This window comes from Aulostomus chinensis, chromosome 9 (assembly GCF_037954235.1).
Source record: "Aulostomus chinensis isolate RoL2024-O1b breed Wild chromosome 9, RoL_Achi_v1.0, whole genome shotgun sequence".
Lineage (NCBI taxonomy): Eukaryota > Metazoa > Chordata > Actinopteri > Syngnathiformes > Aulostomidae > Aulostomus > Aulostomus chinensis.
In genome coordinates, this window is record NC_141328.1 from 4,415,143 (window position 1) to 4,439,792 (window position 24,650).

A 24,650-nucleotide genomic window follows, 5' to 3' on the forward strand; every position below is an offset into this window, starting at 1 on the left:
AGCATTCAGACGTGACACTGACCTCCCTCCTTCAGGTCCATCTCTGCCAGGTCTTTGGTGAGTTCACTGGTGCTGGCTGCTACTTTCCCCTCCCCGGTGATGTCGGGCACTGCGTTCCTCCGGCCTGTACGATCACAGTTGATGAAGTCTGAGTACGACGTCTCCACGTCCATCATCTGTCCATGACCAGCGCTCTCATTACACCTGCCGGAGAGAGGCCGAATGTCAGGGGTGTTGCAAGAAGCGAATAAATCAACCTGCTTTCTTCCCTCAATGGTCTGCAGGACCGTGGGAGGCCAAACCAGCTTTTCTCCCTCAGCAGAGTCAATATGGCGCATAACAAAACAGGCAAGAAAAAAACTCACTCAGTGGTGAGTAAGGTTGCACTGATGCGGAGATTACAGCTGTCACAGGTGATTTAGCTGGTGTGGCAGGTAGGACATTTACTGATGTCAGGATTATTTGTATAAAAATACATTTCTTTGAAAAAACATTTTGTATATGCTGAAAACCCTTGCAAATATTATAAATTTGAGAAAGTCAGCTGTGTGAAAACAATTTTTGAAAACAATTTCTTTTTAACATTTGGAAGAGCCCATAATTGACACGTTTAATGCATTGCTTCCTCTCAACAAGTTACAAGGCCACTGTAAAAAAACAAAAACCGAAGAAGAAAAAAACGACTGGAGCATTATTGATTGTTGGATTAGTGTGAAGTTGAGGGAGGTTTAAAGCTGTCAATAACTGGATAGCAGCCCATCTCAGCGCTAGCTGAAGCTGAGAATGACCTGTCTAGATACAGAGGGAAGACAAGGGATGCACTTCCAGAGAAGCTGGCAGCTGAGAGTGAGTTAATAACAAGAAGAATGAAGGCGTTAATAGTGAGGTTTCTATTTCTGCATGGTGATTAATATCACTACTGATGTGTGTTAATTGGTTGTCCTAATTAAATCAAGAAAAACAAGGAGCTGCTCCAAATAAGTCTCTCACTCACAGTCCAGCCCTTCAACAAGAGTCCATCAGTCTGTGCTAAAGGTACTTTTAGGGTGGTGGTGGTGGTGGTGAGGGGGGGGGGGGGTTTGCTGGAAAAGGCCCTGATCAATATGGAAAGCCAGAGAAGAAGAGCTTGAAAGCATTCAAAGGGCAAGCAGAGGTGGGGCCAGAACGAGCCTCCATTAGTCATTCATTCCTCTTCTGTTTCCTGTTCTCTGTCCATGTTGAAGTAGGTCACGGATCCTGCCAACCACTAAAAGACCATACAGCTAGTAACCCCTCAGAGAAAGGAGCACAAAAAAGACCTGCTCCAGAAAAGACCAGTAGGAAGTGGTCCTCCGATCCAAAGAAAAGGAGATAGAAGCCTGGTTCAAACACTCTCACAACTGATCCTATTATGGCAAATGGCTTCTCTACCTTAGCAGCACACAAAGTGCTTTACATTGTTGCCCCACATTCATTGTGTGCCACAGAAGATCGGCTCATGTAGAAACGCTCACACAGTACATTTACAAACATGTCTCACTCCCACTGATATCGTACCTGGTCAGTCATTGTGAAGTGGACTGACAAACCCTGAACAATGAACTCAGGCATGTATTCGCATGTTCTATCACTCTGTGGTATTTAACCAGGCTGTGAACAGCACACAGTGAAGAGGGGGGGTTCATCACGGCAGGTGCTTGTGTAAAAAAAACAAACAACAACAACACACACATTCTTGAAGTTGGCCATTTTTATAGTCTTTGAATTCAATTTGCCACTTACTAACCTGTTTGTTATGTGACATGAACAGTGGTCTGTAAGGGACATACCGCCATCTGCTGTTGTGGAGGCCAGTATACAGCCATCAGTAAATCTATTCTTCCTCAACTCTTGTATAATAGTCTGGCCCAATGATGGTAGCTCGACTGGAACTGAGCATGTCTCTGTCAAGAGCACAGGTACAAGAGGAGGTGCTGATGGAACTGCGCTTTGGCTTTCGTCCCTAAAGATCTCCTCACCAGCCATCCCTGTGTATGGAGAGCAGCATAACTGACAGCATTACAGTTCCAGTCTCTCTAAAGAAGACTGCAAGCATCGAAGCCATGACTGAGCAGCTGAGCAATCATTCTCAAGGAAACATAAATGTGCTGCAATCTCGAGGGGAAACAAGAATGACAGCGATGCAAAAGAGCTGGAAGAAAGCTGTGACACGCTGACCCAGGATCAGTCTGTTCCCAAATGTTTTCACTCAAATTCTTTTTGTATGATTAAAAAAGCGTCGCACAATTGTTTTCTCTCTGTTATATCACATGTGCATTCAGTGCCAAAAAGGAAGCACCCAGGGTCATTCTCTGAGAGGTCACAAGCCACACCGACGTAGGCGAGGCTGGCTGGGAAACCTCTAGTGCAGGGTAATCTTTGGGTCTGGACATTTACGAGCGCTACTTTGGGAAATATCACTGAGTTTTTGGCTGCTGGCGTTGGCCTGAGCTCTTCCACCAAAGACAAGAGCCACTCTATATTTCTGACTGCTGATTGTGTCCTGACCCTCTTTGAGATCATCATCTAAATAGCCAGGCTGCAGTCATTAGGGAGCTAAATCACCGTGGGAGGCCAGAGACTCACAGTTTCATAATTACACCTACTGCTGCTATCACCAGCTTCAGCTCAAACAACTGAGCCTTTCACTAACGACCAGCTAGGACTTAAAGGTTCTATGTGAGATTCTCGATATGAGCCGCTAACTGTTACCTGGCATAGAGATATAGAGGAGACATGGCCTACTGAGTGGATAAAGAAGTCACACACCCTCTATTTGATGTTTTGATTTGCCAGACGTGCATCTAAAGGGTTTTGAGGCACCCCCAATTACTTTGACGCCTCTGCTGCAAGGCTACTGCTGGTTTGGATTTTGGAGCTTCAAAGCCGGGCTCAGTGCCTGAGACCACATCCCCCGGTGTTATTTCACTTTTCAAAACATGAAACAGTCAGCGCTCTGCAATATTAGTAATGGGAAATACAAAGTTAGCCATACCAAAAAAAAAATTCGACCAGAAGAAACACCTGGTCAAACACAAAATATTTCTAAAAAGAGGATGAGTGTGCTGTGGAGGTCATGAAGTACAAGTCCTCTGCTGCTGCTGCCATTCACAGAGTGCCAGGAGACTGACAAGTTTGGACTGATTTCTCAGTAATTAAATTACATATTTTTTTATTACAGAGAAAGAAAATTGCCAAAAGAATACATCTGGGTTGGTTGCAATATCACATAGACAGTGCTTGTATATAAACAGAAAATCAGCAAAGCTCTTCATTTTTGTATGCTAGCTGGTGAAGTCAGCGGCAGCCATACTCCCATTTGCAACATCTGTTTGTTTTAACGTTCCTGTTCTTGTGATTTGAAAGTTGCACTCTTTCACATCAAAATTAAGACAGAAAAATGATCCACAACTAAGCAATCTTAACTGCTAGGGAGTGGAATTCCATCAGCAGCCAGCAGCTCAGGCTGGTGTGCATTCAGTGCAGCAGTGACTGCTACATTTTTCTGCCATCTAACTGCCATTTGTGCATTCATTTGTCGGCTTGCTTGTGCATGAGGATCAACTCCTACCACAAGCTCATTAACAAGTTTCCATGGAGGGGTGATGATGGGGACGTTCTGGGTGCTGCTCTTCAGCACGTGTTTACGCTCCTCTCTGCCTGGTCTCAGCTGTGGCAGGGGCAGTTTAATGGTGCTATATTTTAAGTTAACGTCACCTCTGATGTGTTCAAAGCTCACTGCGATGATGAACTTGTTTTTGCAGACGAAAGCAGAGTAGCTTGTTGTTGTTTTTGCCGTTTTTGTTCACTAGCTGTGATTTGTGAACCAGTAAATCAGCAACACTGATGCTGATGTTCTGCAAAGTAAGTACCTTAAAAAAAAAAAAAAAATCACATCCTCCATGTTTTAATTTTTCATGAATACAACAATTATGATTGAATTCATTATACAAGCTTTGTCTGAAAACAGCGAAATAAAATCTCTGTTGTGAATTCCGAGACACAAAGGTAGATCTGACTGACTTTATTCTTGACAAACTGTCATACTTTAATGAAACCCTGAAAAAAAATCATCAAAATCAAAATGCATTATACAAAATGCAAAAAAATGCCATTTTTCTGTAAAATTTAAAGCCGTTCACTTGATGTCTGATGTTTAATGTTACATTGCGTCTGCTAAATCATTCAGAGTGTTGTGACTCAGGACAAAAATGGCTGAGCAAGCAAGAAGAGTTAAAGACACCAGAGCAAGTGCAGGGTAACAGCGCCTTGCAAAACTAAAACGACAAAAGAATGTAAAATAATTACAAATGTGAAGGGTGAGACAAACTATCAGGACTGCAATATATTGATATTCTGGGACAATATGATCCCGTTAACACTTGCACGGGGTACAATGCAGGTGAAATAGTGGAAGTGACGCTGCGTACGTGAAAGCGGAGGCTTTTTCACCTGACAGGTTTGCGTCAGGTAACAGATGCGTCACAGCCGGCCATAACAGTAAATGCTGCAATTTCCACTAGAAATCCTGTGACGTGTTGTGGCTCGTTACTTCTAACGGAAGTCCCTGAACGGATGGCAGGGTGAATCAGGTCAGAGAAGCACACAATATGACTATGTACTTTTTCTAAACGTGACAGAAACACAACAACAAAGAAACGACGACAAAACCAGCAGAATCTGAGCAAGTAACAAAGCCGGCGGGCAAAACACCTACTGCGACTGAAACGGTGCGTGTGAAAACTGCAGCTGTGACATGATCAGCATCACAGTCGAAACAAATGGTAGCCAAGCCGGTGCACACAGAAAAGAGGAGATTGCAGGAGGTGGAGGGAAAGACTGCGCCAGTGAGTGAAAAAAGGCCTGCTTTCATCTGAAATGTCTGTGTTACCAAAATAGTGAGGATCACGCACTGGCATGAGGGCCACTTGGTACAAATTTAACTCACATACTCCCAAAAAAGGTGGCACAGAGCCCTGACCCAGACAAAGAGTTTGATCTGAAACATTACTGCACTTACGGCCAAGAAAAGGTGCAGGGAAAAACAAACAAACAGTTGACTACTTTGCTTTCAAAATATAAATAAGTGATTTCTCAGCCTGAGTAGAAATCCAGTGCTGTGTCGGTCAAACAGCGGTCAATCAAGCATTTGGATTTACATTTCATAAAAACAGTCTAAAAATATGGCCAGCAATTAACACCCTGCATTACAGCGGACAGGTAGGACGGGTTTACCAAATGCAGCAGCCACTGAGCACAGTTTACAGTATAATACTTTGATCCACAGCACAGAAACAATCCTTGCCATAGGCACAGTTTTCCCACTGAAATATCAACAGTACCTCATGACTAGATTCCTAAATTATGACGGCACCCTCTGAGAGCTCATGTCCCAAATGAGCAAAAAAGGTGTTTTTATGTGAAAGGCCAGCAAGCATATGAACAAAGGGAAACTTGACACAGTCACAAAATTGGACACACTGCTGTAAGACAAATGTCACAGGTGGGCATTTTCATTCAAGACAATGGCAACTCAGTCACTGCGGAGGGAAGTCACTGCAGCTCAGGGGCCTCATTTAGAAAGCTTGTTTACGCACAAAACCGGGCTTGGAAGTGCCTACCCAACTTCTTACGCAAGAGTTGGGATTTATAAAAAAAAAAAAAAAAAAAAAGACTAGCGTAGGAATGTACGCAACTTTAAGCAAACTACAGAACTTGCTGACGCTCATTTTGGAGACAATTGTGACAAGGTGAGAACAATTGGTTAATGGAAAGAGCGCATATAAATGTGTGTAAAAATAATACTTTTTCTGCTCAGTCAAAAGTCACAAAGGAGTGCCGGCTACGTCACAGAAAATGAACCTCGCAAGCACGATTAAGAAGCGCTACAGTTTTCATTCATTAAACCACATGGCAGCTATTGGGTGCCCTTAGATTTGACATTTCAGTGTAGCTGATTTAGGATTTAGATTCACAACATTTCATTTGAAATGTAACCAATAGTTTTCCCTTTGAATATTTCGATTCAGCTGGTTCAGATTTTTTACAGCCTATTTTATAAATGTAGACTACATGTGCAAGAGAACAAATTCCACATGCATTTATCAGATTTTGTTTAAAGATAAATGTGACTAAATCCTTTTTTGTTTGTGTTTTTACAATGTTGATCTACGAACTTTCACCACATGAGCGGCGGTGGATAACCGAGCCGTTTGTTAAAACCCTAGTGTCACACGTGCACGTTTCATGTGTTTTCTGATCCCCTGTAGCCGCCACGCTCCGGCGGTGCAAAGTCACTTTTTTCTTTGCCTCCACCTTCAGATCGGACCACTTCTTTTTTATTTCGGCGACGCTGTGCTCCGTGCCAGCCGCGCTTATCGCCGTGGCCGTGGCGTGCCATTCAGTGGCTTTTCGTTTGTTGGTAATTCCACTTGAATAAAGTCGAATAAAGTTTCCCGTCTCGCCGCCACCTCATCAACAAGCACCTCCAGCTCGGTCTCTGAAAAGTTCCTCTTTAGTCTGGTTGATGCCATGGTTGAGCGTGAAATGCCGGAGCCATCATGCCTATTTATAAGCAAAACACATTCATGAGGTAATTTGCATGACCATACATGGTGAATTGTGGGTGTGGAGAGGGAGGGACATGAATCAAACTCTGCTGCGCAACTTTCTGGCTGGACTGTGTTTACAAAGTGAAAGTGCGTGCAGATGTGCGTACGCGCGGTTTTATAAATCTGATTTCAGGTTTCATAAATGAGGCCCCAGGTCATGAACTTCTCTTCTCTCTTAGCTCACTGAACAGCACGTGTAGATTCTCAATGTGGAGTTTCTCTGTCGACAGTAACTTCAAGAAAACATCCTCTGTCTCTCTTCACAGAAAGGAGCCGCATTAAACAAAAAGCACAAGTGTGAGTGGGACCAGAGTCTCCATTGTGGCAGATCTGATCATGACCACGCTGGGCGAGGTGGCACGCAACAAGCAAGACGTTGGCCTGAATATATAAGGAACAAAAACCTTCAAGATCACTGAGGGAGTATGAGTCAGTGTAGCCACTTCCTCTGGGCCCATTAGAGAGGCGGGCTCAGTACTATCCTTCGGGGCCTTTTAAGCTTGATTTGTGTGCAATAAACTCACATTATCTGCAATAACCCACATGAAGTCTGTCTTCTTTGCTGATTGAGACATCCATTAGAGGCTTCTTACCGACCAGGTTCTTGTCTGACAACCAATGCTGCTGCAGGTACTGACGGAACAAAAAGCCTCCACGTGAATGAGTTTTATCTGCCTCTCGTAGCAACTGAAGTTTTCCACTGGCTTATTATGGCCGCCAAGAAGTTAATGTGATCATCAGCCTGTGTTGGCCTGCGTGTTTGCTTCCTAGCAGGTTATCTCAAAAACTAAAGAATGGATGTGATTTAATTTGGTCGAGAAATCAAGACCTTAACTTTTGGAGGTGATCTGAATGAAATTGTAGATTCTGGGAGTTGAAGACCATTTTAGGCCTTTGGCAGATCACAGCTGCTATGGGTATTTTTCTAGAGCCCATGTGGGACGGTTAAAGGAAGTAATCGTGCAGTTGGGATGTTAATGACCAAACTGTAATGATTTTCAAACTCTGTCCATGTCGTCTCTCCCAGAGCATTCTCATTCCCACACGGGCTGCTTTAGCATCCCCTTGCAGTTGGTGTGTTTTTCTTGATTGAACTAGTAGAGATATCCCACTGTCCCACAAGAGGTCTTCAACAATGCCGCGCAAAAACACTCAGTTTACAATAATTCAAAACAGACGACAGTAGCAACTCCTGGTAAATGGGAGGTTACCATGGCTACCATCTCCACGAACTAAATACTTATCATTCTCATTAAAATACCTCGATGAATGTCATAAAGATGTGCTGAATTTCTTGGGAGACACTGGCTGTTCCATCAAAGATCTAGATTATTTCCAGAGGCTGAAATGCCCTGTTTTCAACCATTTCACATGGCTGCAAGGAATTTGATTGAAATTCCTGTGAGGCATGTCTAAAGAATGCTACATTCAGCAAATGACCTAGAGCAGTCTACACGCTAATTACATGTTTCTTTAATATTACCCATCTTTCCACCAAGCTGAACTAATCCATCCATTACTTTTGGAGATATTTTGCTCAAAGGCACATGCCACTGATTACATTGCCACCTTGTTTTGAGGTAACTACCCTCAGCAATTACAGCTCTTGTGGCAAAACAATACAAAAATAATTAAAAATAATATGAATGTCTACAATATAAAATGAAACTGTAAATGAAAAACATACCAAAGTAAGAGGAGTTACTTCATCTGCCGTCCAGAATCCACAATCAGACTCAAACTGCTTGACATTCAAATTCATCCAAATAATTCCCCCTGCAGTGCTAAATGTAACACACTGCGAGCACCGTAACACTTGTGAGCCTCCACTCTTTGTCCTCAGCTCACTGCCTCTCAGCCCCCGTCAAATGCGGTCTGGGCACTGTCTATTCACATGATGTCAGCAGCTGCTTGGTTGACAACAAGCCGTTTTCAAACACAAGGGAGCTGTATTTCCTTGTCAGGATTAGCATTGTTGTTCCTCTCCAGTCTTCCTCTCATAAATAAATAAAAGTCCTGTCCATTCAGCTCTGGTGTATATTCACCCCATGTCCTTCCTCCTCTTCTTACAGGATCCAAGCTGGATGTGAAGGCCTTATTTCCTCTCATGAGGTCAATATTGAAGCTTGCCAGCTAGCTTTAGCAGTCAGCTTTTTATACTGACAACACTTCCCTGTTACCAAGATGAGCAGAGCAGACACAAACCATTCAAGTGCGGTTTTCACCACCTATCTCACTGGAACTTTTAAATCTTTGACTTTCTATTAGGTCACAGACAAAGTCACCGTCTTCTCTGTCAGACATGCAGAATTATCACTGATAACACTGGCTACTCAATGCATCTCCTTTTCACTGAGCTTGGGATACTGAGAATGATCACCGTCACTCTGGCATAATTGCCATCCTAAATGAGCGTACTGAGCTCCCATGCCTGAAGGCATTATGAATCAGCCAAAGAACAGGAGATAAGAAGCCTGACCAAAGCTATTAGCATCAGCTTCTGTAGAAAACTCTTGAGTGAACTAATGAATTAAACAAAAGGTTCAGGCAAGACTGCTTCTTCAGAAAGCTACAGCAAAATCAAAAATCAATGTGGCTTGGACAGATTATCTCAGCAGGCATTCAGAGTAGCTGAGCTGAGGGTCCCCACGTCACAAGTCAAAGCACTTCAGAGATCAGTTCTCCCTCATGAAGCATCAGCAGTGGAGAAAAACCTGCTGTACAGCACACATGGATGGCTTCCCTCCAAAATATTAAAAACTAAATACTCTTTAAAATTGATAGCTGGTACTTCAAAATCAGTTTAAGTTTGTTCAAGTTGAGTTGACTTGAATTTGGCTGTTCAATACAATAGTTTGAGTTTTCACAGACTTTAAAGTCAGCAAATTGGAGGCTTTATAAAAGAGCACATTAACGGTTTAGACTGCTCGATTCTCTAATTAAGGGATGAACAGCATACTCCAACAACAGCAGCAGTATTGATATCTCTATTCCACAGCAGAATACTCATATATTTTCATTATCAAGGGGCAAATAAACACCAATTATTTTGTGGCAAACTAAGCCCAGAGTGACATAAAATTGCTTTTAAAAACAGTGGGTCAGCAAACTTTGGCCTCAATTAGGAAAAAGTTGTTTAATATTGGCGCAACCTACTAATAGACTCATCAAAATGTTCTCTAAATTTAAAAAAAAGAAAGAAATATTCATGAAGATTTATAAAGTAAATAAACGGTACATGAATTGTACTGTTCTCATACTCCTTTATGAAAGGCTGATATGATGCAGGCTGAAGCGTAGACAAGAGCAAACAACAGGACTCCATTATCTTTATCACATTTTAAATGTGTTTTCAACAACGGAGCAGCAAGCAGGAAAACTCAGGCTGCATTTGGCTTGTAGAGGATGAAGAGCTGCAGTGATATGTTAGCGCAACATGAGCCTCGCTGGTCAGAAAATCAATTCTATACTTTAAAGGCAACCTATGTGGTCTCCTGGACTTTTCTGAACAGATCACTACGAATCAGCTCCTCAGGTGTGTTGATGCTAAACAGTGATTATAAAACATGATGAGAAAATGGCCGTAATCCTCAGGTGCTGAGGCCCAGTTGTGTTGGATGAGTGGACAAACTACTCAACAAGTCCTCTTAACGGTCTTCAACTTATAACTGAGAGAGAGGTAAATTTAGTTTGTTTATTAGTGAACACACTCCAGAGACTCTATTTAAAATGAAGGGATTTATTCGTGAGAGCAATACATGCTGTATTAAATGTCCAGCAAGATACAGATGTTAAAGATGAGAGCATAGCTACAATTCCCCCTCTTTAATTTTAAAATACATAGGACATGTCAACTCATTTGTTTAAGCTGATCAAAAAAACAGCACAATGGATGGCGTGTGAGATTCAGCTTGCTATTCACACAGTATTGTTGGATTCCCAAAATGACCAAGCAAACCACAAGAGTTACATCTATTTTCTATTTAGCGCTGATCAAAGTGTTTTTGGATTACTGAGCGCACAGCTGAGTAGAGAAGACATGCATCATACCGGATGATGTAGTCAAATTAGTCAACCGACATTTCTTGGGAAATTTTGTTGGTAGCTGGCAATGGGGCATCATTAAGCTTCAACTAAAATATACATGACTGGCTGTTTCTGCATTTAGAGGTCACACAGAAAAAGTGCAGAGGGGAAAAATAATCTGTGTGAGCTCAACATAGACTTTCTGGTGAAGAATCATTTTATGTGAGACATTAATAAAGTTGTCAAAATAACTACAGCAGACTATTTTGCATGAAGCAAAAACAAACGGACACAGATTTGGACTGGATTTTGTTAATCTTCTAAATCCACTCATCTGTTGCAAACATGGCACAATAGTATGATAAACAACACTGAGTAGTTCTACAACAGGATATGTTCCCTTTTCCTAATTCAGCCCACTTAGCAACTGCTGGTCACTCAATATCAGTCCTTGAGGTGAGAGAGTCAGTGCATTAAACTAATGTCCTCACACTACAAAGAGCAAAGTAACAGGATACCCAGTGTTTGGAGGCAAGTTAAGTTTATATGACCAGAGGTGTTGAATGTACAACATGTCCAGTGAGTGCATTTGTGTGTGTGTGTGTGTGTGTATGTGTGTGTGTGTGTGTGTGCACGTATGCACATTTCCCTGGTGCCTAACAACTTAAAATAAGCTATGATTAATCAGAGTTTTCCAGGCCTCATTGTAGAGTGACCCAACAGCCTGACTTATCAGACTGAGACTAATGGAGCAGCTTGCCCTGCTCCAGGCTATTGGGAATCCCCTGGTGTGTGTATGTGTGTGTGTGTTTTTGTGTATGTGTGTATAAGATGGGTGTAACTGTGTCTCATCAACCGCCTGTGATTCAAACAGCCGAGTCAGAAACAGGTGCTTCAACCGGACTCCAAAACGAGACTCTGCCCTCCCCCCCTTCAGCCGTAACTGTTCATTTAGAGGCTCATGGTCAGAATTCTCAGACTCTTCACAGACAGCGTTGCTGCAAAAACAAATGTGTCATGAGAAATAGGTTTTATAATGACTCAATGTCAAGAACTTCCACTGTTGCATGCCGAGGCCATTGCTCGCAAGTGAAAAAGATGAATGTGTTTGATAAACAGTTAAACTATTGTTTACATAAAAGGACCAACATCCTGAGGACGACATACGGCAGGACATGATGTGGCTATAGCTCATTTAGGAAGCCATGTCCAAGTTCAGGTTTAGATCAGAGTAGCTGTGTTTCTGGAGAAGTGTAGAAAAGTGAAATACTGTTAAAAAGGAGCTGTACTGCCGAGGAGTCACATGATATTTGTAATCATATTATGTCTGTTCCTAGCCGGGTTTTCTATCCACTTAACCATTTTCGTACTGCACTGTGATCACGTTCACAGGGCTCAAATAATTAGTCTATAGATAGTAAATTAATTGGCAAGCACACTAGCGTGCAACAGGGATGAGTTAGCATCGCCTTTAGTTCCCTCCCCAAAGATCTTTGGGCTTTTTACATTGGGTTTTGGATAATTGCTAAAAATAAGATCTGCGGCAATCTAAAGCTGATGAGATTTACACACTTGTTCAACAAGATAACATAACTTTTACCACATAAATGCAATCATTAGAGGTACAAAGCTAGCATCATGCTATGAACGAAGTACAAAGCAAATACACAGCAGCAACCCCTCAGTAGCTTTCGTAATACTGTGACTGCTGAACCCACGACAGACATTTGTTGGTGAGGGAAAGCAGAGCAAATCCATGCAGACACAGGGAGAACATGCGAACTCCACACATTTAGGACCTGGGATGGCCGGGACTTGAACCTGAAACCTTCTTGCTGTGAGGACACAGCACTAACCACTGAGCCGCCGTGTCGTAAACTATACAAGCAGCTTGTTCTTCTGCTGGGAGTGTAGCCAGTCCAGGCTCAGTGTGAATGCCAACTAACAAGAGAATGCCATGGTAGCTGGTGGCTCACAGCATTGTCTGATATAGATTCAAACAGTCATCTGGTAATATTCAATTAAAAGCAGCTCCCCTGGCCCATGTGTCTCAACATCCCTCACATCTAGTCTCTTCTTAGGCCTGTCATCAGGTGTCAAGAACCATGGTTTCTACTCCTAAAACACACTGTACTGGCCTTTGATTGTCTTCTGCCTGCCCATTCCATCTATTCTGATTCTACTGCAAGGTTGCCCTGTTCTATTTCCGTCCACACATTTAAAGACACGAGACCTCAGCAGGAAGCAGGTGGTTTGTTTGCCTGTGTTGTTTATGCCTGATCCTTTTTTCTCAGACTCTCTACACACACACGAGGCTGAACAAGACCCTTGGGCTGAGGATGAGGAGGACAAAGTGAGGACAAGCAGGGTGAGGGACAAAATGAGAGGAGGATGGCGAATGAGGAGGAGGAAAGGATGGAAAGTAGATCAGGGGAAGAGAGAGCCTGGGGATGACGTATGAGCGCTGCAGAGAGGCACTGCATGTATGTTTATTGTGTTAGCTAAATAAGGCAATATCCTTCACAGGCTCCAGCATTTTTTGTCCATCTGAGAACCTCAGAAACAAGATCTATCCTTTTGAGTCATGTTGCAGCACACAGCCATTAAGCTAATTTGCAACACAACACATGATTTGGTTGCAGGCAAATTCTGTGCACCACCTGTTAGAGGAAGTTCAACCCCTCAAACCATGCACATGCTTGCTAATAAAATCACACAAAAGTCTGCAGTTGAAGACTTCTCACTTCCAAAACGGGAAATGTGATTACTGTCCCCGCAACTGCTTGTTATGCTGCATAAAACTAATTTGAAGAAAACCAGTTGCTCATCTCACACATACAGAGAGCCTCGGTGCATCTGAGGTTTGCCAGGCAATTTCACTTGGCTGCATCATCACAATTTTCTCTCACAGGTCTAGGACGACGTGGGCGTTGAGTGATTGGATTTGCTGAGTTGAAGGGGATAAAAATGAGCATACGTAACCTTCACACCGAGCAAACAGAGGGAGTGCACAAGCAATCATCACACTTTCCTCTAGACATGGATAATAAAGCCGCCATTAGTGTTGGTATAACTGGACAAACACCTTGAGGTTTAGTAAAATGCAGGAAAACAAATAAAAGATATCAATGCTGGGAGCAGTTTAATCCGAAAAGCTAAAAAAAAAAATTGCCCTCGCGCGAATAAGGGCTTCAGTGAAGCCAATTCTCTTCAATACAGTTCAGCCATGAGATGATGCTCAACATTAAAGAATGACAAGTATTTGTCTTATTTAACACATTCTTTCCTCTAACACTGAACTAGAAATGGGATGTAACTACCAAGTGACTTTTATGTCAATAATCTGCTCTCTAGTTGCCGTGAGCAGTCTCTAATCAACAAAGCTCATTGCTAACCCTCCTCTGGGATTTAAATGGAAACCTTTTCAGAAAAACAGTTTAAAGCTGACAGAGCCTTAGAATTCCCAAGATGGATGTAATCAAAGCCCGAGGCAGATCACAAGCCTGTGATTCCCTGTCAAACAGAGGAGTTGGAGCTGTACCCTTCACCCTCCAGTGTTTTTTTCTGTCTCGTCAGTTTTAAAGTTCAGTGATTTTAACACTTCATTCACTTCACATTTAAAATGGGCCACTCCATCTAAACTAATTGAAGCTCATTTTCTTTCCTTTTTTTTTCCCAGGCAGAGAGACTCTCATCAAATCATCTTTAACTGACCTGCTTGGCCAAAAAGGGGGCATCTATTTTACTTCCGAACCAATTCACATGGATGAGAATCCATTTACATAATAAGGTTTGATTAAAAATCCACTCAGCAAATAGATATAAAGCAGCGTTTATAAAACACACACTCAGCCATGTTACGTTAAATCAGATGCTGGAAAACAGATGTGTGGCCTCTTTGAAGAACAACCTCTCTTAACTGTGGTGTTTATCAGGAAAAAAGGAAGAGCTGACTAAAAAGACATTTCTTGTAAATATATTCTCACTGATCAGAAGGACTTATCTATTTTCTATGCTTAATGTGTGTGTGTGTGTGTGTGTGTGTGTGTGTGTGTGTGTGTGTGTGTGTGTGTGTGCAGGGTACCCTGGTTACCAGTCCATAAAAGGGTTTAAACAAACCATATAAATTAATTGGTCCAGTATATCATTTCCTGCATGTTTTAGTTGGAATATTCTTATAAGTATGACGCACTCTCTCCCTGTGGCTGCAATAAATTAGTAGTTTTATCCCAGGCAGAAAACAGAGGCTGTGGTCAGCTTGTGTTCACTCTGGTTACAATACATCTTAATAATGACCCAGTTTCCCAGCACAGACAAAGATCCAGAGCAACTTTGCAGACAATTGCTGCAGCATTTTCTGTTGTCTGTCAATACGTCACCTTTTCACCAACATGTTGTAAAAGACTGATTTACAGCCTTTACAGCTTAAAGTATTTCTATGTTCCCATAGCTACAAGCTAGCTCTGTTCTTTCTTTAGGATGGAAGCTGTTCTCCTTCATGAAACTCTACATTTTTCACCTAGCTTTTTTAAATTAAGAGTAAAAATCATTTTTATTTCAACATCTTGTGTGGCGTTTCACTAAAGCTCTTTTAATTTGTCCCTACTTTTACACAAACTGAACAAGCTAAGCTATAAGGGGCCGGAATAACCACGATGATCAATTTGAATCGATCTCCAAAGCCTGTTAGCAGACGACCCACTTTGTCAGCTAAGCTGCAGCTGCCCCTTTACATGGCTTTCCAAAAAAAGGAATTTAACCTCTTTATTTTTGTCTTTTCTGTTTGACTAGACTCACGTGACAGCTGCATCAATTTTCAGATAAACACAAACACACAGCTGCATTCTTTCCAGCAGATTTAGAAATTCACGGATTTGCCTGGTTCAGTTTGATCAACCTCCATCTTTGTGCATATGGGCCACTATTCCATTCCCAAATTCACCATACATGGGCATCCTCATTTGCCAGCTGGTATATCAATAATTCTTTCAACCCCCCCAATTAGACCTGAACATAACAGCAAATAAGTGCAATCAATAATCATGCGACATTGGCAGGATTGTCACAGCAGTCACCATCATATGAGACAATCAGTCCCTGCTGTAGCTATTTATAGCAACTGTATCATGAATTTATTGCATATCTTTGCATTGATTACGAACACTAAACATCAGAAAGATGACCAATAAGTGGTCATTCTGGAGAAATTAAAAAGAAAAACAAACATAATGAATCATGTTTCTGATATGAGAACGAAAAAAAAGGATCACAAGATAAATCACATTATTGTAATATCCTACGCTGCCTCGAGAAAATATTGTGAATGTTCATCTGCTGCATGGGGAGCTCTCTTTATAAATACCAGTTTACATGCTGAAGTTTGATTCAAATCATCTTCCTAGAAAAAGAAAATTAGTAATTGAGGAACTAGGGTTGAAACGTTGAATGTTTTCATGATAAACTGCAGTAAACTTCTTGACAGTTAGTGCTACCATGTGAAATTGTCGTTATCTTTAAAACCATGTTGGATAATCACGCTTCATGATCAACACGAGAGGGATGAAACCAGAGCCCAGGAATCACTGAGATCGGTTTATTGCGGTCAGTTACCGCAGTAATTCCTGTCCTCCAGTTTGGTCCTTCTACTACATTGCGTTATTCTGAGAGCATGAACCTCTGACCCAGGCGGTGCAGAAGAGCAAGGGACTCCTATGCTCATATCAACTACAGTCCACCATCAAAGTAACCTTACCCCAGATGGAATCAAGCAGTGAGGACAAAAATGAATGAAAAAATGATGCAAAGCAGAGGCAGCGTTGAGGAGCACCAAGTAGATGAGAGCCAAACGTACATTATGACATAACTTTTAAGATTTCTAAATGAAACAGCAAGCCCCTGCTACCCCGCAAAACTGCTGCTTGTAATCACATTGACCACTGAGAGACAGAGAAGACTGGAAAACCCAACCGAGCAGATCCCAACTAGTGCTGCACAGTTGATCAAGCTGCAAGCACTAACTATAAAAAAGCTGTTATTTTTAACAGTAATGCACCAATAATGAAGAGATATTTTTTGCCGTTGTTACTTTGTTTATAGGTGTTTGGGTTCAGAATTACAAGCCAAAATGATCAGTAATTTGTGTACATTTTTGACAGCCAAGCAAGCACACGGTTGATACCATTTGTTTGTTATCCTGCAATCGCAATATTGTACACAGTTGTCGTTTTATGACCTTTTTCACCAAAATACGACTCAGAGGGACCTGTCCGTCCTCTTCGTCTATGGAGTGAAGATGGACAATCTGTTCCTGCTGGTCAGTGATAGGATTTGATTTGATTTGATTTTTTTTTTTTTGCTGTTGCTACTCCGTGGTCTTAAACAATGACAAAGAAAGATGTTAATATCACAAAGCAGCATTTCCGTAGTTGTTCAGATTTAATGTGACAAATTAGGAGGCATTTCACTTAGCCTACGCAGTAAAATTCGAGCGCATTTTTATAGATGTGAGGGGCTGCAGATCTTAAAAGCAACTTAGATTCCAATGGAACTCCATCTATGGGAGTGCTGAGGGAACATTGATTGAAGATGATTACCCCGTGGGCAGAAAATGCAGACAGAAAACTGCTGTGAAAGAGGGCAACACGTCTGAGTCATCTTTGTGACCACCTGTTTTATGCAAAAACACAAAGACATTCATTGACATGCTGCTCACTTTATTTGTGGCTTTATAATATTTCGTAAAAATATCAGTGCTTTTAGAAGATTTCAGCATCACAGTGATAATACTGACCACCATATCCATGCTGTTGCCTAAAATCTGGATGTGAATTTTCTTTACCATTTCCTCCAAGTTTGATCACTTGGAAACTTGTATCATCTTGGTCTTTTAAATGGATTCTCTGGCAATGGTCTGCTGTGTACAAGATCTCTCCCTGCTGTCACATGAGACACTTAAGGCCTGGGTGATGGTACTCTCCTCAAGTTAGGGAGCTAAAAACAGAAGAGCTTAAGTCCTCTGTGCACAGGGCAAAAGAATGCGGTTGGAGGTCAACACAGTTGAACCGACAAATCCCTGTCCACAAAATATGTACCCATTAAACCCATGATTACACAGAGGAAAGCTTACAAAAATAGACCCTGGGCAGTGTGTTCACATCAAATCAAATCCTTACTCAATGTTATGGACTACTTCTGGTCTGTTATCTCTGACATGGGAAGGTCCCTGCTCTGGACAAGCAACTAATTGTGGACATAACCTCTGAGGCAGCTCGAGGGCAATTGCACCAATTCTGAGAATAGGTTTCTAATTCTATATAAAGCATTTACTGTCTCATCCTTCGTACAGGAAAGCCTTGAATCTATCTGCCGCCGGCTGAAGGACGGTGAGCCCAAATAAACCACATACATCTAACCTTCAAAAGGGCTGACTGACGTAAAGCAAGCGCTTCTACCTGGGCACTCAACCCAAACACATAGCATCCTTCTCCTCAACTGACTGCAGCTTAAATTTAGTGGATGTGAAAACCACAGCGCACAGATCATCACTGCAGCTTTTTATGCCATCCTTGGTAACACTGAGCGATGCAAAACATTTCCAGGGGCACACAGAATGCTGCTCTTTTCACCAGTTGTAGGCTGATGAAAAATGTTTCAGTCAGTGGGTTTACATGCACAGCTGCAATTAAAACTATACTGTAGTTATAATGCAATTCCATCATTTAACTGGATTACCGTGGCTGTCCCGGTATATACAAGCAAAAAAGGATCAATTTATTCACCCAAGTGTGTCCACTCCTGGAATGGTAAGACGTGGCACACCTCTGGCTGCAGTTTTCCAGGTTAGTCTTTTGCGTCACATAATCACATTAGCAAGCACACTTAAAAATTCATATCTAAGAAAAGGGCAACTCCTGAAGCTGAAAGAACATAAAGGTTGTCTCTTCATTCCTCCAGAAATGTGTTGCTCTCCCATAGTTTTCTCCACAATGATATTTCAGTCAGACAACTTGTGTACATATATTTTAGACCAACACAATACAAATACTTTTTCAACATCAAATAAACTGTACTGTGCCGTGCAATTCCAAACCACTAAATGTGTGGTGTAAAAGGGTGTAGCCCTGACAGTCTGAATGCTACTGAGGTGGCCTTCAGATGATGAGAATGACAATAAAGGAAAATACACTAAAATTAGACGTATCGATATCTGTTGATTTGTTATGAATACCCTGTTTATTTGTCCAGTGTACTTTCAGTTTCCCAGAGTGATACAATCTAAGCCAATCTGCTTTCTGGCGCGCTGCACTTTAAGCTAATTAAAATCCTTAGGGGGTGGGAAATTAGTGGATGAGGATGTGGAAGAAAACAAGCAGCTCCTGCGACTGCGTTGGTGAGGAGAGATGTGTTAACATGCAGCTAAAAGTGTGTAGCTCACTGTTTCAGTAATCACTTTTAACAGCTTGACATAAAAGTGTATTCACGTTAACCGCTGTTTGTTGTTTTCATTAATGCCGAGGAAATGAAAACATGTGAAGTATTAAATGATCAAACATGGACATATAGGTTTAACTGTCTAGAAGCAGCCAGCTCAACACCTACTGCTAAGACCACAGGATCCGGTCGAATAATATCTAGTGCATTGTAGCTACAGCTTATTCACTTGGGCATTTCAAAGTAACGTCCAAAAAAACTGTTTTTCTGAAAACTTGATAGGATTGTCAAAATCTAATAAAACCTTTACTTCTCTTCCTCTGCGGTAAATATCAATCATTTTTCACAATTAATCACAAAGTTAATAAAATGTCAAGAACATTTGAAGAAAACGCTCAGCACAATTCCCAAGAGCCCAAAGTGACATTTTCAAATTGCTTCTTGTGTCCTTTCAAACAGTCCACATCTGAAAGACACAAATGACCAAAAAGCAGCTAATCTTGATTTTTTTTGCTGCCTGAAACAGCTAAATAATTGACATTTTTACTTGGCACAAAAAATGAAGACTAATTATTGACTATCAACAGCCAAATAAGTATAATTTTCCTTTGGTTTTGATTAATTGATCATTCTTTACAGCTCATAAAAACAACATGAAATCCATCCATTTTCTTCCGCTTGTTCTTCTTAAGGGTCGCGGGGGGGGGGGGGGGGGGGCTGGAGCCTATCCCAGCATCTACGGGCGAGAGGCGGGGTTCACCCTGGACAGGTCACCAGTCCATCACAGGGCCAACATACAGAGACGAACAACCATTCACACTCACATTCATACCTACGGTCAATTTAGAGTATCAATCAGCCTCGTCCCCAATTGCATGTCTTTGGACTGTGGGAAGAAGCCGGAGTACCAGAGAGAACCAACACAGGCACGGGGAGAACATGCAGACTCACACAGAAAGATCCAGTGCCTGAGCCGGGACTCGAACCCAGAACCTTCTTGCTGTGAGGCCACAGTGAGGACCACTGCACCACCGTGCAGCCTACAACATGAAATAAAAATAGAAAAAGTCTAAAACCTTTGGTGTCAATGTGAACTGCCTCACCATTGCCCCACTCTTCATTAAGTTTTTGTTTGTTTTTTTAAATCAATGAACAAAAATGTTTTGGCCCTTGCATCCTGTCACACGGGGAGAAGCAGGCAAACATTGCCTCAGGTCTTAAAGGTAGACCATAGGCGATGGCTGTTGCATTAGATATACAAAAGGTATCAAAGTGACTTTAGCACCCTCCACCACAGCAAAATCTGTGGGAATCTGTGGGAACGACAGTAAAGAAAAATCCGTCTGATAGAGGAAAATAAATCTGATGACTCCCAACTAAGAAGTACTGACAACAACCGCACAGCAAACATCCCACCCCCTGTGATTCATGTAATGCAGACTCTCAGTGCCGGGATATAGGGGTCCAAATGTTCTCAGGGTAATCATGTTATTGTTGGCAGCCCGCAGTAGGAACAGATATGACTTCCATTTACTGAAGAAGTTGGAGGAGGAGAATGGTGTTAGTAAGAGTGTCAGTCATGCAGCACTGCAGATTCACAGCAGTAGGAGATGCAAATAAACTAAGGCCTCTGAGGACGAGCTTCCATAATAGTCACAACATGGAATCATAACTGTGTGGGCCTCATTGTGATTCAGTAAATATGACTGAAACAAAGAAGAGAAGGTTCTGCAGGGCCCCGTCCAAGGTCAACAGGGCATGTGTGTCTCTGTCAATGTGTCTTTTTAGCAGCGGGAGTTTTCTAGCATCACTGCTCCGTTCTGGCTGCTCTCCATCCCTCTTGGCCATTTTGAGGGATAACAGACCATGTTTGGTTAACTGGTGCAAAGAGAGGAGAAGAGGCAGCAGAGAGCTATTCCTGTGGACACCATATGCAACAAACAGGGCTAAATTTCATTTTATATTCATCAGGTGGTGAAATCCATCGCAGCATCTGATGTCTGTTAAATATAATCTTTTGGCACAGCGATATTCTGTCCAGGAATGCGGTTGCATCTTGAAGTCAGGGCTGCAATGGTATGATATTTTTTACCATGCATAATTGCCATGGAAAATATCACAGTGTCATAGTATTAAAGGACTGCATTTCATTATCTTATTATTAACATTAAGGACTCTTAAAACAGAAGGAAACGGAGGGATTTTCTTGGTCATGCCAAATTATTCATAATAATTGGAGGAAAAAAACTAATAATAGTAAAATAAAATGTTCTCAAAATGTTCTGTTAAGCATGTCCCTTATTTGTAAACTGTGATAGTGTTCTTTGTCTTGAGTGATATGAACTAAATACCTGCAGGCCTTTGAGAGTTGGACAGTTCAATGCAGGCCTTCAGAAGACGGCTAGAATTCACAAGCCACAGAAGTTTTGTAGATTCAATTAAACTATCAAATGGGAAAATAATCAGTGGAGGTCGTACGCACAAATTGACGAATTGATTACTTCATGTTACAAGTATCAATACTGTGCAACATATTCCCTGAGCAATGAAAGGTCAAATCATTACACATCACATGCACATCTACAGCTGCAACTGATTATTGTCATTAGCGATCAAAAAATGCTCAACACAATCTCCCAGAGCGGTGTGTTCATTTTGTTTCTTTTGTCCATCCAAAAGTCCAAAGACCTCTTTATTTTCTGTCATAAATGCCAACAAAAGCAGCAAATGTGTCTGCCACAAGAAAATGTTTGACATTTGCTTAAAAAGAGGATGAAATGATTTACTGATTATCAAAATAGTTGGCGATATATTTTCTTTCTAGTGACTCATTAAGTAATCACTGCAGCTGTACTCCAGTTGGGAATCTAAATTAAATTCCGAGTGGGAATTGATCAGCGGGAAATGGAAACTGAATCCATAAGCAGAATATCAGAATTGGAGTAGATATATGTTTGAAATGATACCCGACCATAGTTGTGATGCAGCCACGAGAGTGAGGGCTTCTGTTTTTGTTCTTGGAGCCATTTTTCAAGATGAGAGAAGAATAGGACATCTAGCAGAGCCAGGGTCAGCTGACTGCCACATGCTGTTCTCACTGGTTATAAAACAGAAATCTGGCCAAAGAGGAAGCTGAGGAGCATCAAAAAGCAGGAAAATACGCTATTTAGCGAAATTATAAAACACTCTCTTATCAACACCAAAAAGAATTAATTTACTGTCTTTTTTTTTTTTTACCATTTTGCAATCAAAACCTGGATTCTATTAGAATTGCAATCACCCCAGCCAAAGCTCTACAACACTGATATATTATTAAGAGTGTAATCAGGCGGGTTTCGTTCCTTTAGCCTTATCCCTTCGTGGTGCAGCTTCACTACCAATGTGCAACAGTTTCCGTGAGCCATGAAACGCCACATCACTGCACATCCACCCTGTCTTTAAGGTCAAGCCCTGTCAAGACATGACACTGGTACTGACATACAGACTGGTTATGTTATCGTAACGCTGCCAGATTGTGCTACATTTTTATGCTTTAATTGCTGGGGTCGAACGACACTGTTTTGGTTCTAGTCAGCCAGTCCCCAGCGAAGAAAACCACCACAGGCAGGCAAGAAGCCAGTGTTTATTTTCACCAGTGCCCATGCCCAGTGACGCTGGCACTTGCCCAGCAACACTCGAGCATAGTGGGGGGTCCCAGGCTGCTCCCCACCAGTCTGCTGCTGCCGCCTCAACCTCCATCCAGCCTTATTCTACCAGGAGGTAGGGAGCGAGGGGGGTGGAAATGGCTCCATCTTCACTCAGCAGCAGGGTTATTGCCTGAAACCCTGCTGTCAACACGGTCTTGTTATCTAGTTAAGTTGGGAAATAAAGGATGAAGTGGTTTGTGGGGGAGAGATGAGAGCTTTCCAACAGCTACAGAGGCTGTCATTAGCTAGTGAACGCAGCAGCTAATGTGTGGGAAGGACGAGCATGCCAGTCTTTTCAACTGTACACACAATACACACAGGCGGCTAGCATAATAATGAGTGCGACCCAGGCAGTAGAACGCGTGCACGCACGCACACACACACACACACACACACACACACACACACACACACACACAAATATCATTAACATCCATGATGTAATGGTAATTTAGCGACGGGAGCGCAACGTCAAAACCGTCCGTTTGACAGATTCAGCGCGTGGACACGAATGGATGCATTGTCTGAGCGGGCTGGAAAAATGCCCTCCTCAAAATCAAGTAGAAACCCCTGCTTCGTGACTATGCGGCTCCCTGCGGACACTATATCAGCAGACGTACATTTACAAGCATGTAAAAACACAAAAGATACGATTTCCCGGCACATACACACCGGTAGTATCGAGATAAGAAAGACCACTAACCTTGATCCGGTCGCCTCCTGTTATCCACTTGTTACAATGGAGATTTAACACCATGGATCCCCGGTTAAGTTTCCTGGCACTCGGACAAAACGCAGCACGCCAAACTGAGCCGAAACCAGAGCGAGGTATAATAGAATCAAACCCACTGGCGAACAAGTGTACCCTCAAAAAGCCGATGGGTTTTGTCTGACTGCCGTCCGTGAACAACGAGAGGGAGAAAAAAAAAAAAAAAGCTTGTGTCTTCAAACAGCTGTTTTTCCAAAATGGAGTTTGGCGTATGGGAGCCAATGAGCGCGAGCCTGTGGAGGCTCCCACTCCTCCGTGGGCAGGAGCCAACACTGTTCTCCCCACATCACACACACACACACACACACACACACACACACACACACACACACACACACACACACAAGACAGCATCTTTAAAGGGGATGAGTCGCTGTAGCTTCCTTGTCACGGAGGCTTTATTTAGACGTTAAATCACCAGACGCCGACTTAATGAGATTTCCTCTCACAGGGAACCCCCATATGTTTATTACATTGGTTTTGCAATGAGAGTTAACTGTTTACATTCCGTCAGGGATCATAAAACATACAACTGGATAAACACACTGAGACTACTACAGTTTTTCATGTACTCTGTATCAGAGCAATACTGCACCCGTAAAAGTGCATTTTGCCATCTCAAACAGGTGTTTTGGGCCCACAAAATACCCTCCCGCCCTCCTGCATCACTTCTTTTTGACTCCATAATGCAGTAAGAGTCAGCCATGTATATGTTGCTTGAAAACAATTGAGACTGATCGCCAAAAACAGCAAATCCGTCATAAACATCCCTTTGCAAACTCGTAAACTAGGAAATAACACTTTGATTTGAGTAAAATCAAATCAAACCAGCTGGCAAACCGCTCAAGCTGGTTCAATAGGTTCCACTGAATGTGCCAGCTGGTGGCGTTCGCTGCGGCTGCGATTTAACAGCGAACTGGAAGAGTCAGCTCAAGTCAAAGTATTTGTGGATAACTGAACGTACAGCTGGATGTAGGAAACGAGTTTCACTGTAAGATGTAGACGTTTTTTGACTTTTTGACTTTTTTGGTCTGTTTTGGTTGAAGCCTGACTTTAAAGAATCACCCCTCAACTCTGTATTGCACTTCCATCAAGTGGCCACGTCATTTT

At 42.1% G+C, this 24,650-nt stretch overlaps 1 protein-coding gene across 1 annotated transcript in view; it reads right to left on the minus strand.

Moving 5' to 3' along the window:
• Positions 1–23,808, minus strand: part of pkig (protein kinase (cAMP-dependent, catalytic) inhibitor gamma) — a 25,697-nt gene extending 1,889 nt beyond the window's left edge. The window contains exons 1-2 of the mRNA XM_086213234.1: positions 23,475–23,808; positions 23–204 (exon numbers count right to left, since the gene is read on the minus strand). Of these exons, the coding sequence (XP_086069360.1) occupies positions 23–176 (154 nt within the window). The 5' untranslated portion in view covers positions 177–204; positions 23,475–23,808. The remainder of the gene's footprint in view (positions 1–22; positions 205–23,474) is intronic.
• Positions 23,809–24,650: the final 842 nt, after the last annotated feature.